This window comes from Diabrotica undecimpunctata, chromosome 6 (assembly GCF_040954645.1).
Source record: "Diabrotica undecimpunctata isolate CICGRU chromosome 6, icDiaUnde3, whole genome shotgun sequence".
Taxonomy (NCBI): Eukaryota; Metazoa; Arthropoda; class Insecta; order Coleoptera; family Chrysomelidae; genus Diabrotica; species Diabrotica undecimpunctata.
In genome coordinates, this window is record NC_092808.1 from 7,096,621 (window position 1) to 7,108,839 (window position 12,219).

Below are 12,219 nucleotides of genomic sequence, written 5' to 3' on the forward strand. Positions count from 1 at the left end.
TCAATTCAATGTTTTAATTCAAATATGTAATAAGACAACTTTGCCGCTGTTTCTTACGTATAAGCTGGATCAGAAATAATCGTCTGGCGTTCACTAATGGGCGTGCATGAGGAATATGGAGGGGAGACCAAGGCAAAATATAATTGTTATCTTTGTCTATTCACTGAAAATATGATTTTATATCTGTGTTAGATATCCTGTTAAATTCTACTATACTGACCATAAACTTTTACCTACTCCCTATATATACTTAAGACGTCAGAGACAAAAATGCTACTGAACCTCTAAAAATCATAGAAGCAAGCTGAATTTTGCTGAGAATGTCAATTTTCCAAAAAAAGATGCAAAAAATTTTGCCACTCCTATCCTCAAACTTCCTCCTAAAACCCCCTCGTAGTGGTGAAGAGAGGAAAACATTGATTTTACCAAGATTCTATGCTGTAAGACAAAAATGCTTCAAACTAAAAATATAGGTAGGTGAGGTAATTTTGAACAAAAATGTTTGGCACTTTTTCTGTAGAATGTACCATTCTCTCAGAAACAAAGCTTGAAGTGACCGGCGATTTTAAATGTCAGCTAGGCATGTGATATCAATCTTAAATAAAATTTGAACCAACTCATCTGTAAAAATTCAATATCTTTTGATCAAAGTGTCCTATCAACAAAAGTTCAAATTGTACTGAAAATTGTTCAAATTTAAAAGTAAAGAGTGCAGCATTCATATGCAAGTTTTTCCTTTTGCCAAAAATGAATTCAGTTTCTATAACGCTATTAAATAAATAAACATGCGATTTTTGCCACTTTTTACAATTATTCTCATGGGATCAACAAAATTGATCACTTCCATTGATCAGTCGCTATGAAATTTCCATTGTTAGAGGCTAATCTTCAATTCTTATAACATAAAATTTACATTAATAACAAGAGGTGAAAGATAAGTATTCTATAGGTTGACAATGATGGCAGCTGTAAATAGCTGGATAATATAAGATGACACAAATAGAAAAAATAATGATATCATGGAACTTCTTGATTTATTCAAAGAAATGACTGAATATGGTTGCAAACGAGACATATAAATGACAAACTTTCACAAAAAGTTCAAACAAGGAAGCGATTTAGTGATGTAGGTGGTCATTTACTTATTATAGGAGAAGTTAGAAAACAAAACACAATGTGGGCAAAGAGAAAAATGGAAATAAGGACAAATCAGCTATTTTGTCAAAGTAAAAATGTTTCATGTCACCATTTGTAGGCGCTGACATGGTATCATAACAAGAAAAATCTAATCGTGATTACATTCGGAATTTTAGAATTATATTGAATAAATATACAAAAACATTTCTTATTATTAATAATCTCAATTTTATGCAACAATTGTTTAAGTTGAATTATTCAAAAAATAATCATGTTAATTAAATAGATTACACAATTGTAAGCCATTACTGATTTATTTAGTGCCCTCAGTATTTGAGGTTTAAATTTTAAATGTATTTAAAATTATACATGTTTATGTGATCTTTTATAAAATTAGGTACAGATTAAACTTATCTCATTTTTAACATTATTGAAAAGTGAAAAAAAAAATTAAAAATGTGATTATTTTCTTTATTTTAAAAATCCAATTGACTAGTACTAGTGTATTCCTTAATATTTGACATTTTAAAAATTCTTCATTTATTAACTATTCTGATGTTTTGGTAAGGCTGTGGGGTTCTGAGGTCGTAAATCTTGAATGACATGCAATCTTTTTTATATGAAAAATTCTATATATATATATATATATATATATATATATATATATATATATATATATATATATATATATATATATATATATATATATATAGTATATGTAACATATCCCCTTGCAAATTTTGTTTTACTCTATTCTATACCATAGATAGATTCTATAATACTATACATGGCTTATATTATTATAAGAATGTTATTATTGTAATGTAGCAGTGAAACTAAATTTGTTATCATTATCATTTTGGAATAAAATGGGAGATATTTTGGGACATAATAAATATGATATCTTTTACAGGTCTCAAAAGCACTACAGCATCTGTAACTTATTATACAAAACAAATCCCAAAAGGGTTCAACTGCAGACACTGTATTCAAATGGGACAGTTAATTTTAGAAGCTTCTAAATCAGAAAACAGTTGCAAACTTTGGGTAATACACAGATATATGACAACAGAAACTTCCTTAAATAGAATTTCTGTAAATAATTGTACATGTATGGCTTCATCCAACTAAACAACAAAATGGTTCAGAACACAACAAAAATTAAACAACCTTTTGTGAGTAGATTTATCTAATTTAACTGTCTGCATAACATAAATAAACAACCAAAGACCCACTCAATTGAAAGAGAAATGAATTGACTAAAAATATCTCTTCCTTAAATGTCATCTTGCATAGTGGAATCTGATATTACCACACCCCCTCTGTAAAAGGTTTATTGGAACACACTGAATACCATAGAAGTACAACTAGTATATGATCAGAATAATAGAGTGGATAATAAGCATGTTTTGAATAATACATGGGCACTTGCACTTTCTTTTGGTGGAATATTTAGGTTATAAACACAGGATGCTCCTTAGTAAACTGCCAAGCCCCAAATTATTTTGTTTGGAATGCTAGGCATTTATTTTATAATTAAACTGAAGACAATGCAACTCTTATCTATTTTTACTTGGTACCCAACAATATTGAAATTTAATTGGTTTTTGTTGAATATATAATACATAAACAATTCAAATCATAATATTCATAAATTCATGTATTCGTTAGCATTGAAACGCATTTCACTGTAACAGCGAAACAAAAATATATACATAGACACCTTCAAAGACATGTATAAAAACAAAACATTGAAAAGTGAAAATGCTTACGTTTAGCTGCAGTTAAAAGGTCTTTAACTTCTTTAATAATTCGCTTGATATGTTGGTTTGTTTTTTCAAGTTCCCGTTCATGTTTATGTAAATTTTCTCTGAAATGGGGACTGTCACTTAAACATTCAGTAAATTCTAAAGGAGGCAGAACGACCCCCATATTGTTTTTTAAATACACTCAACATTCATATAATCAGTTATAGACGTAATTTGCTGGAAGCCGTCAAAAATATAGTACGAGATAAGCACTGACACGGTTGTTGCACATTTATAACTTTTTTCAGATATGTCACACCTAAACCTTATCGAACAACACCTTCCTATAAAACTGATAACTGATGTATAAAAATCACAATAACAACCTGTTGGATTAGAATAAATAATTGTACACAGAAACTTTCTGTTGTTGCGCTTGCGGCTGTGATGACAAGTATGACGTTTCATAGATCTTCCATAAATCGAAATGTCTAACGTTACGAGTATCGGCAATATTATGTATTATCTTTACTTCTCTTGAACACACAAGATTAGCGATTTTAATATTTTTTTGGCAAATGCTGTTAAAAGTGACACAATAATATTTATTTGAAATGCTTGTTTTTTATCTAAATATACTATTTGGGTTAGATATTTGGGCATTTACATTGCACATGTTTTTCTTGTATATTCTAATATACAACGATTTATACTTTCGTTTAAGTTCTCTGTTGTCTCTTTTGAGCTAAATAAAGATGTTTGTAGTCTTCTTAATATGTCTAAGCGGTTTTTATAACATATTTTTAAAATATATCGATAAATCGAAATGTCTAATATTGCATACTACAGGAATATGATCTGACTTTCATGAATTCAAAATTTTTAGAATATTTTTTGATTTATGTTTAATATTTAGAATTTACTTACTGGAATAGTACCCGACTAGTTGTTTTGTTTTGCTTATATACACTCCAAATATGTGGTTTGTTGTTTGGTCTAGTCACTAGTGTATAGCGATTGTTTTTGTAGGTAATTGCTTGAATATTTCTGTTTTTTTAATTTGCAATTATTCTTCTATTATTTTGCGTATTTGTTTTTAAGATTTATGCCTATAAATAAAAGTGAATGTAAATATCTGTCTTATTTTTTCAAATTTTTGTTGTTTCATATTTACGAAAAATGTAAAAAAAATGTCAAAAAAACACATAGTATATCACAAAGGAATATACAACGTAACTTAAATATATCACAAACAAGAACACATATTAAATAGAAAAATATTTATGGCAAAGTTACGGTAAGCAGTTCAGTAGATGTTCTGCAATGAGTCATATATTCTTCTGAGCAGTATAAGAAGATATTTTTTATAATTTTTTCGAAACTAATACGGCTTAACTGTTTAATACTTTTTGGTAAAATATTGTAATGGCAATTTTTATCTGAAAGACGTAATCTACAGCGATTTGTTCGTAGGTAGTGACAGTTTCGCGTATTGTGAAGACTGCTTTATTAAATGGGCACGTTTTCTGTAAATTTCAGTTAGAACTTGAAATATCAACAGAGTAGGTAGCGGCATAATTTTGAATTTGATAAAATGAAAGGTCGGCAGTGTTCTAAATAATTAACCCCTGCTAAAATCCTGATAGCTTTCTTTTGCATTCTAAAAATTTGAAGTGCATTTGTTGAATTGTCCCATATTATTAATCCATAGTTTAGGTGAGCGTGGAATAAAGAAAAATATGTCATTTTTAATGTTTCAAAGTTAACAACCCTTGCTAGTTGGCGAATAACAAATAATGGACTTAATAGCTTTTTCTTAAGTTGTGAGATATGAGTCGATTATTTATGGTTATTCCCAATAGTTTAACAGTCTCTTTGTTATCTGGATCATTGTGTAAATTACTTGCATATGTAAGCAAATTTTGCATTTTATCAGAGTTAAGTTTGAGTTTGTTTGCAGAAAACCATGGTCTAGATTTAGTAGAAACTTCCTCATGAAACATTTTTAATTCATCAATATTTTTTCCTGATATAACGTATGTCGTATCATCTGCAAATTATATGGATTTGTACGGAGATACGAATTTAGGCAAATCGTTGACATAAATAATAAACAAAAGAGGTCCTAAAACCGAACATTGTAGACTCCATGTTTTACGGATAGAAAATCGGAGAGATTTTCCTTTAGACACTACCGCCTGGTGTCTGTCACATAGATTAGAAGTTATAAACTTAAGAGGGATACCTCTGATTCCGTAGTAATTTAATTTGTGGAGCAAAATGTGAAACGCAGTCAAAAACCTTCGACAAGTCGCAAAGAGAAATTGCTATGCGATTGCCACATTAAAGCCCTCAATCACCTCGCTGACAACATTAAATACCGCGTTCGTAGTAGAACGAGCACCTCTGAATCTATATTGTGAGTTGCTAAAGTAATTATTTGACTTAAAATAGGAATAAAATTGTTGTTTGATAACCTCTTTAATCACTTTCCCAAAAGTAGAAACAATGTTTATGGGTATGTAATTGTCAGTTTTTGAGGAATCGCCTTTTTTGTAGATAGGTAGTACTTTTGAGTATTTTAGTACTTCTGGAAATACTCCAGTTGATAGAATTAAATTGATGAGATGACTAAAAGGTGTTAAAACTATTTGGTAAATTTCTTTTAAAATTTTGCTATTAATTTCGTGTACGTCCCTACAATTAGAATTACTAAGAGACTTTATTATTTGAGAGACCTCTTCTTCCACAACGGGGCGAAAAAAATAGGACTTGCTCGGAGAAGGATAATTTCTATAATTGAAGAGGATATTGACATTAATAGTGGGAAGAGATGTAATTATATTATCTGCAATTGTAGTAAAAAATTGATTTATTTCGTCTGGAGGTAGATCAGGTTGTACCGAACTGGATCTTGTGTTGTTTCTTTCGAAATTTACTCTTTTCCAGCAGTCTCTGGGTTTATTATTTGAATTAGTACCTAATAAAATCACAGTAAGCTCACTATTTAGCAATTTGTAATTAACGATTATATTCAAATTTTTATTGTTTATATACTTTGAACAAATCGGGATCCTTAGTGACATCTGCAAAGTGTTTATTAAGAGATAAATTAGATCTGTAAGAACTTAATTCATTATTAAACCATTACACGGGTGTGTTTTCAGCAGTTTGTCGTACTTTTTTAGTGGAAAATGCTTTAATATTAAGTTGTTATACGTTTCAATAAGAAAGACGTCAAAAAATGAGGATCATTATTAATATCATAGAAAAAGTCCATCTCTGTACTAGCTAGCGCTCGTTCAAGCTTCTGTAAATCAGAAGAAGTAATAAACCGTTGAAATGTTTGATTGGTGCCAACAACTTTATGCTCAGAATCAATAAATAAAAATTGAGCTTGATGGTCAGAAAACAAAGTTCAAATACGCCCACTTTGTAGATATTTTCAGATAAATTTGTCATACTGTTGTAAGTGCAACTATTGAACTGGGATGTGATTCTAGTATAATCGTTTATAGTTACTTTTGGACCAAAAGATGTTAATAGATTTTAAATATCAGAAGAATGGCCAGATTTCATTTTAAAATTTATATTAAAGTCACCAAGTATGATCAGTTTGTCTGTTTTACTAAGCAAGGACGTTATGACATTCTCAAAATTCACCAAAAACAAGTCAAAGTCATCCTTATCCGATCTGTATACAGTTAAAAAATAAGATTTTTTTCTACAAAAATTGCAACTCACCTTGTTTCTTTTTCGCCCTGCAAAAGAAATTAGCTAATGAAAAGCCGGAGATGCTAATTAATTTTAAATTTTCTTCACTGTAGTGCTCCGAAAAACATATGACGTCATATAAATTTTTATCAGTAAGAAAAATATTGATTATATCGACTTTGTTTCTATTTAAAATACACTGCAAAAAAAAACAAAATTTGTTTAATTTACTAAATTTTTTTCGTCTACAGACAAAGTATATTTGAAGAATGATGTTTGCTGTTCATATAACTTTAATTTCAATTCAAAGAATTCTTGCGGCTTGTTAACGTACTCACTATGAAGTGTTTCCAAATTTAGTATAAATTTATTAGGTTTCATGCTGTCTGCTGCCAAAATTTGTTTATTTATGAGTGTTTTGTATTTTGAGAACGATTTCCGAAATGAAAATCGAAACGTCAAATAAAAACTTAATTTTAAAGTAAAATTGTGACGTATTCCCAATAAAAATAGTAAATTGTATTATGATGTCACAAGAAAATAGCTTCAGAACAAATCTGTCTGACAAGCCATTCCTGAAATGAAACGTTGAATAAACAGTTTATTCTAAAGTTGTGTTTATTATTAAGAAGATATCTGTTAAAAATCCATTCATGATTATCTATTAAGTATAAAATTCAGAACAAACACGTCGTAAAATGCTATGAAAATATCGGTTTTATTGAGATTTATGGTCTATAAGTGCGTCTTAGAAAAGAACAATTCGCTAAAAAGTCGATAAATTGACACGAACTTCTTTTCTCAGCTGCAAAATTATTGACCAAACTTTCGGTGCTGGTACAACTTCATTTAGTAGCCATAGTGACATTTTTAGTAATAAAATATTGGTCTGCATATTGTTTTGAGTGATACGATTTTTTGGGGGAGTGTTAAAAACCCGGAAAAGGTAACATATAAGCATTTTTTTTTTCATAATACGTTTCCACCACTACACTGTTTAGGTAGCTGCCTATGCACATCAGGTATGCGTGTTCGAGAGAGAATCGCGTGAGAATGAAAAAAAGTTTTCCTATTTATCATTTTTGGCATTTTTGTCCTGTATGTCACAGAAAATGGATGAAAAATGTTTGTTGCATGCCTTTCGGTTGAAAAAGATGGGGCAATTATATATTGGTGATTGTTTTTAGACATGCGGACTGTACCATTTTTATACTTAGATAGGATGCTAAGTGTTCGCTTGTGGATCTATCACAAAACTTCTAAATTTAACTGTCTTTGACGATTATGCAATACAATATAAGATGTTTTTAAAAAAGATTTCTTGATGTATGGCAATGTATATTAGCAATATATATCTCCAATATTCTTCTTCTTCTTCTTCGTACATTAGGCTTTATGTCTGTTCTATGATATCATGCCATCTTTTAAAGAGTTTTACTGATGATCTTTTTACTATAAATTTTTTTTACAGAGAAATCTAACACAGCCAAAGACTTTGGATGGCTTTAAAAAGCACATAGTCAGATTTGTACAGATCCATCCATCTTATGGCTCTGCAGACAAATTCGACCCCTGGCCTCCCACAGCAAATGTTTCCATTCGTTATGGTCTGTAGCCATTCTAAATCTATTCCTTGCCTAAATCCTGCTTTATATTTTTTGCTAATCTTTGCGAGGGGTTGTAGTCTATCGTTAAGGACGCTGGTACGTTATATCCATAACACAGCAAGGATATTCCCCTATAGTTTTAACAGAGGAGTTTATCGCCCTTTTTATGGATTGGACAGATGATACTTTTAATCCACTCTTTTGACATTTTATCTTGCCTCCATATTCTGTGTAAGACCTCATACATCCTTTTCGTTATTTCCCTTTCTCCCAAATTGAATAATGATTCGGGTATTCCATCACATCCAGAGGTCTTATTATTATTCTGCAGTTTGATTGCCCTTTGAACCTCTTGTATCGTTGACTGTTTTGTTATCTCATTCTTTTCATTTTCTGCTTCTTCCAATAGTTCATGTTTTGTGTAGTTCACATCATCATTGTGAGAGTTTTCGGTAAGCAGTTTTTCAAAGCATATTTTCCAATCTGAACACTTGCATGTGGACATCCTCGGGTTATATCGCGCAGATACGTTTAATTGTGCTACGGTCTCTTCGCTCTTGCTGCTCCATAGCCGGCTCCATAATGCCGGTTACCTGGACGTTTTTAGTCCATGATTTAATTAAATTACCACTTGGACACTTAATATTACTGTGTAACTGGTAAAGCGATCGAAATAGACGGCGAGTAGCAGCATAAGAATCGTGTGTTTTTATATAAATATTTTTCTGCGTAAAATATGCAACAAATGCCTAATTCCTGGAATATAGAAGAATAATATCTATCACTGGCATTTCAAAGTAATGTAAATACATCCTTGCGACTCACAGTTGCATGTAACATGTAATTATAAAGAGTTCAACGACGATTGCAAATTATCGAACCAACCTAAATAAAAATTGTCTGTACCATTTTATTGCCATATCTACATATTATCGAGTATTGAGCACTGAAACAATTGCATGTCTGCTGATATTATCGTGTACCCAAATTTAGAGTTACACTATAGAGGAAGTATGATGAATTGAGTCAGAATGTTATATATTTGCTTGAATAAAACTGATGACGATCACCATCATCACTAATTATTTAACCCTAAAATAACACCTCGACTTTCGCAAGTCATCGTTATTATTATTAGGTGCCTTACTTATTATTGTGCCTTATTAATTTTACTTATTGCAATTTCTTAACTTGTTATGAAAGCAATTATTGATGGAAAATGTCCATTTTTGCTTTAAAAGTTCAACAAAAAAATTACCTGAATTTTAATAAATGTTATTTTTTTAAGGAAAAAAACAGTTAAGATTTGGTTTCACGTATAGTTCGTCTGTATATCCGCTTATACGTATTTCAACCTAAAGGGGATCATCAGAGACGGCTATTCACAGACGCTCTGAACGTGAAAATAAATCTTTCCTGTCTTGGGAAGCAACTCTAACATGGCTTCGTATGGACGCAAATAGCGACATCTGATAATAAATCCTTAAATTAATTTTTCGGAACCAAATTAATAGCATAGTAATAGTATATATCTGGATTTGGTTTCGAAAAATTAATTTACGGATTTGTTATTTTTTTTTCTTTAAAAGTTCTTGGGTTGGAACTGGACTTAAATTCACTGCAACACAAAAGACTCAGATAAGAGATGACACAAAACAAAACAGTGATTACTTTTCAATAACTCAACACATTACATTCGAGTATAACTCACTTTTTTACAACAAATTTGCCGGTTTCTCCAGACTACCCACGCCGCATCTGCTCTCTATAATATATCTTTCAAAACTTCACTTCAGCTGCTACATACTACCAAACTTTACTATTTCCGATAACAAAAAAAAACAATAAGGAAAAACCATTTCGAATTAGATTGGGAATATAATAAAGAAGTACACCAGATCTTCATAGATTTCAAACAAGCATATGATTCCATAGATCGCTTAAAACTGTGGAGTGCAATGATGGAGTTAGGCGTACCAAAGAAGCTGACCATGATTGCGCGAATGTGTGTCAACAATTCCTTTGCACAAATTAGAATAGGAGGCACAACTTCAAAGGCTTTCGGCATAAGCACCGGACTCAGACAGAGAGACCCGCTGTCCCCATTACTATTTAACCTAGCATTGGAATATGCAATGCGAAAAATCTATACCAGAGTCAAACCAGACATAACTGCCAGAGGAGCAAAGATTATTCTCGCATTTGCAGATGATGTAGATGCAGTAGCACAGACAACACTGGAAGTTAAGGATATAGTATCGAACTTTGAAGAAGCAACACTAAGCGTAGGCCGGAAAATAAACGAAGAAAAAACTAAATACATGGTCGTATCAAAAAAGGAACGACAGCGAATAAGACAAAACATTACCATAAACGATCATAATTTTGAGGTGGGCAAAGAATTTAAATACCTAGGAGCAACAATTACCAGTGAAAACACAGGAGAACGGAAGGTTGAAATACGAATACTGGCGGGGAATAAATCATTCTTTGCCATTCAACATCTAATGAGGTCAAAGCTTCTCTCAAGGCGTGCCAAAATCCAAATGTAAAAAACCATAATACGACCAGCAGTGACATATGGAAGTGAAACATGGACATTGAGAAAGAAAGAAATCAATAAGCTATTAGTATGGGAACGTAAAATCCTGCGAATTATATATGGTCCTTGCAGGGGCAGCGTGACAAATGAATGGAAGAGCAGATACAACAATGAAATACAGACTCTCTTCGGAAAAGGAAACATCGTAAGATACATAAAAGCCAATAGATTAAGATGGGCAGGCCACGTGGTACGGAGTGATGACGACAGACTGATTAGCAATGTGTTTTGGGAAAGACCAGATGGTAGAAGATCGACAGGAAGACCTAGAAAAAGGTGGAAAGACACAGTCAGGGAAGACCTGGAGAAGATGGAAGTAAGGCCATGGGAAATAATAGCACAGGATCGGAATCAATGGAAGGCAATAGTAAACGCGGCAAAAACTCACGAAGAGTTGTAAAAGCCAATGATGATGATGATGATTTCGAATTAGATGAAAATTCGGACTAACACCAAAACCAACTGCCTCTGACAGCGGCTCCACTGAGAGTGATGTCATTCTCTTTAAAAATCATACGCTCAACTCGGTATAAACAAAACATAAGCCAACATATTCTTATTTATTTGACGAGCAAAATATCCTAAAGTGGCTCTCGATCAAAGAATACTGAAGAAATGCACATCTGTGATATATAAACAAACTTTAAAGTGTGTTTATTATCAATTCCAGCGATGCAAAAGGATTGAAAATACTTTTTCGGTATTCTAGCATATACAAGGTGATTTGAAATGCTACAATACCAAAGTATACATCGCCAAATAGAACGAAAAATAGGTTTGTATAGCATATCATACACTGCCAAATTATGAAGAACAAGTAATATAAATAAGGACTATCAAAATTTGTTCAAAAATATTTATTTATTAATGTGAACATCCATGAAACAATTTCTGTTATGCACGAAACATAGTCTAATATTACACTTGTTACAAAATATGACAGTTTGTCCCTTCTTGCAATTTTTGCACCTGCCCATTGCACCGTATATTGGAAAATGATCCAGATGATCTAATCTGATATCATCTTGGGGTCTAGGCTTTACCGCGTTTTTAATTTCTTTGGAAGGTAGTGGTAGATGCTCATTGCTGGGACGTCCTCTTTTTATTTTGTCAGCCTGTAGTAGACTTTTGTCAAGTTTAATTCTAAATTGTTTCAAAGGAATGACTGTTTTTTATCTTCTTGTAGAATGCTTGCATCACGTTTATATAGTAGTCAATTATTATTAATGGATATATCTATAATTTGAGAAAAAAAGCCCATATACCATCTATGTGTTTTGAAGCATATTCTATATAGAGCAATCAACATGCCTGCCAAATTCACTCCACCCATATAACTGTTATAGTGTGTTATTAACTGTGGGTATGGAATGTGAATTTTAAACAGGAATTTGCCTGTTTTCCATTTTGA

General features: G+C 31.7%; 2 protein-coding genes across 4 annotated transcripts in view; one reads left to right on the forward strand and one right to left on the reverse strand.

The window, feature by feature from the left end:
- Positions 1-3,326, reverse strand: part of Graf (GTPase regulator associated with FAK) — a 99,261-nt gene extending 95,935 nt beyond the window's left edge. For all 3 annotated transcript variants that reach the window (XM_072534117.1, XM_072534118.1, XM_072534115.1), the window contains exon 1: positions 2,910-3,326. In XM_072534117.1, coding sequence (XP_072390218.1) covers positions 2,910-3,069 — 160 coding nt within the window. In that variant the 5' untranslated portion in view covers positions 3,070-3,326. The remainder of the gene's footprint in view (positions 1-2,909) is intronic.
- Positions 3,327-7,490: 4,164 nt separating this feature from the next.
- The window catches only part of LOC140444726 (calaxin), a 28,130-nt gene continuing 23,401 nt past the window's right edge, over positions 7,491-12,219 (forward strand). Inside the window, exon 1 of the mRNA XM_072536489.1 lies at positions 7,491-7,545. The gene's annotated coding sequence lies outside the window, so the exon portion shown is untranslated. The remainder of the gene's footprint in view (positions 7,546-12,219) is intronic.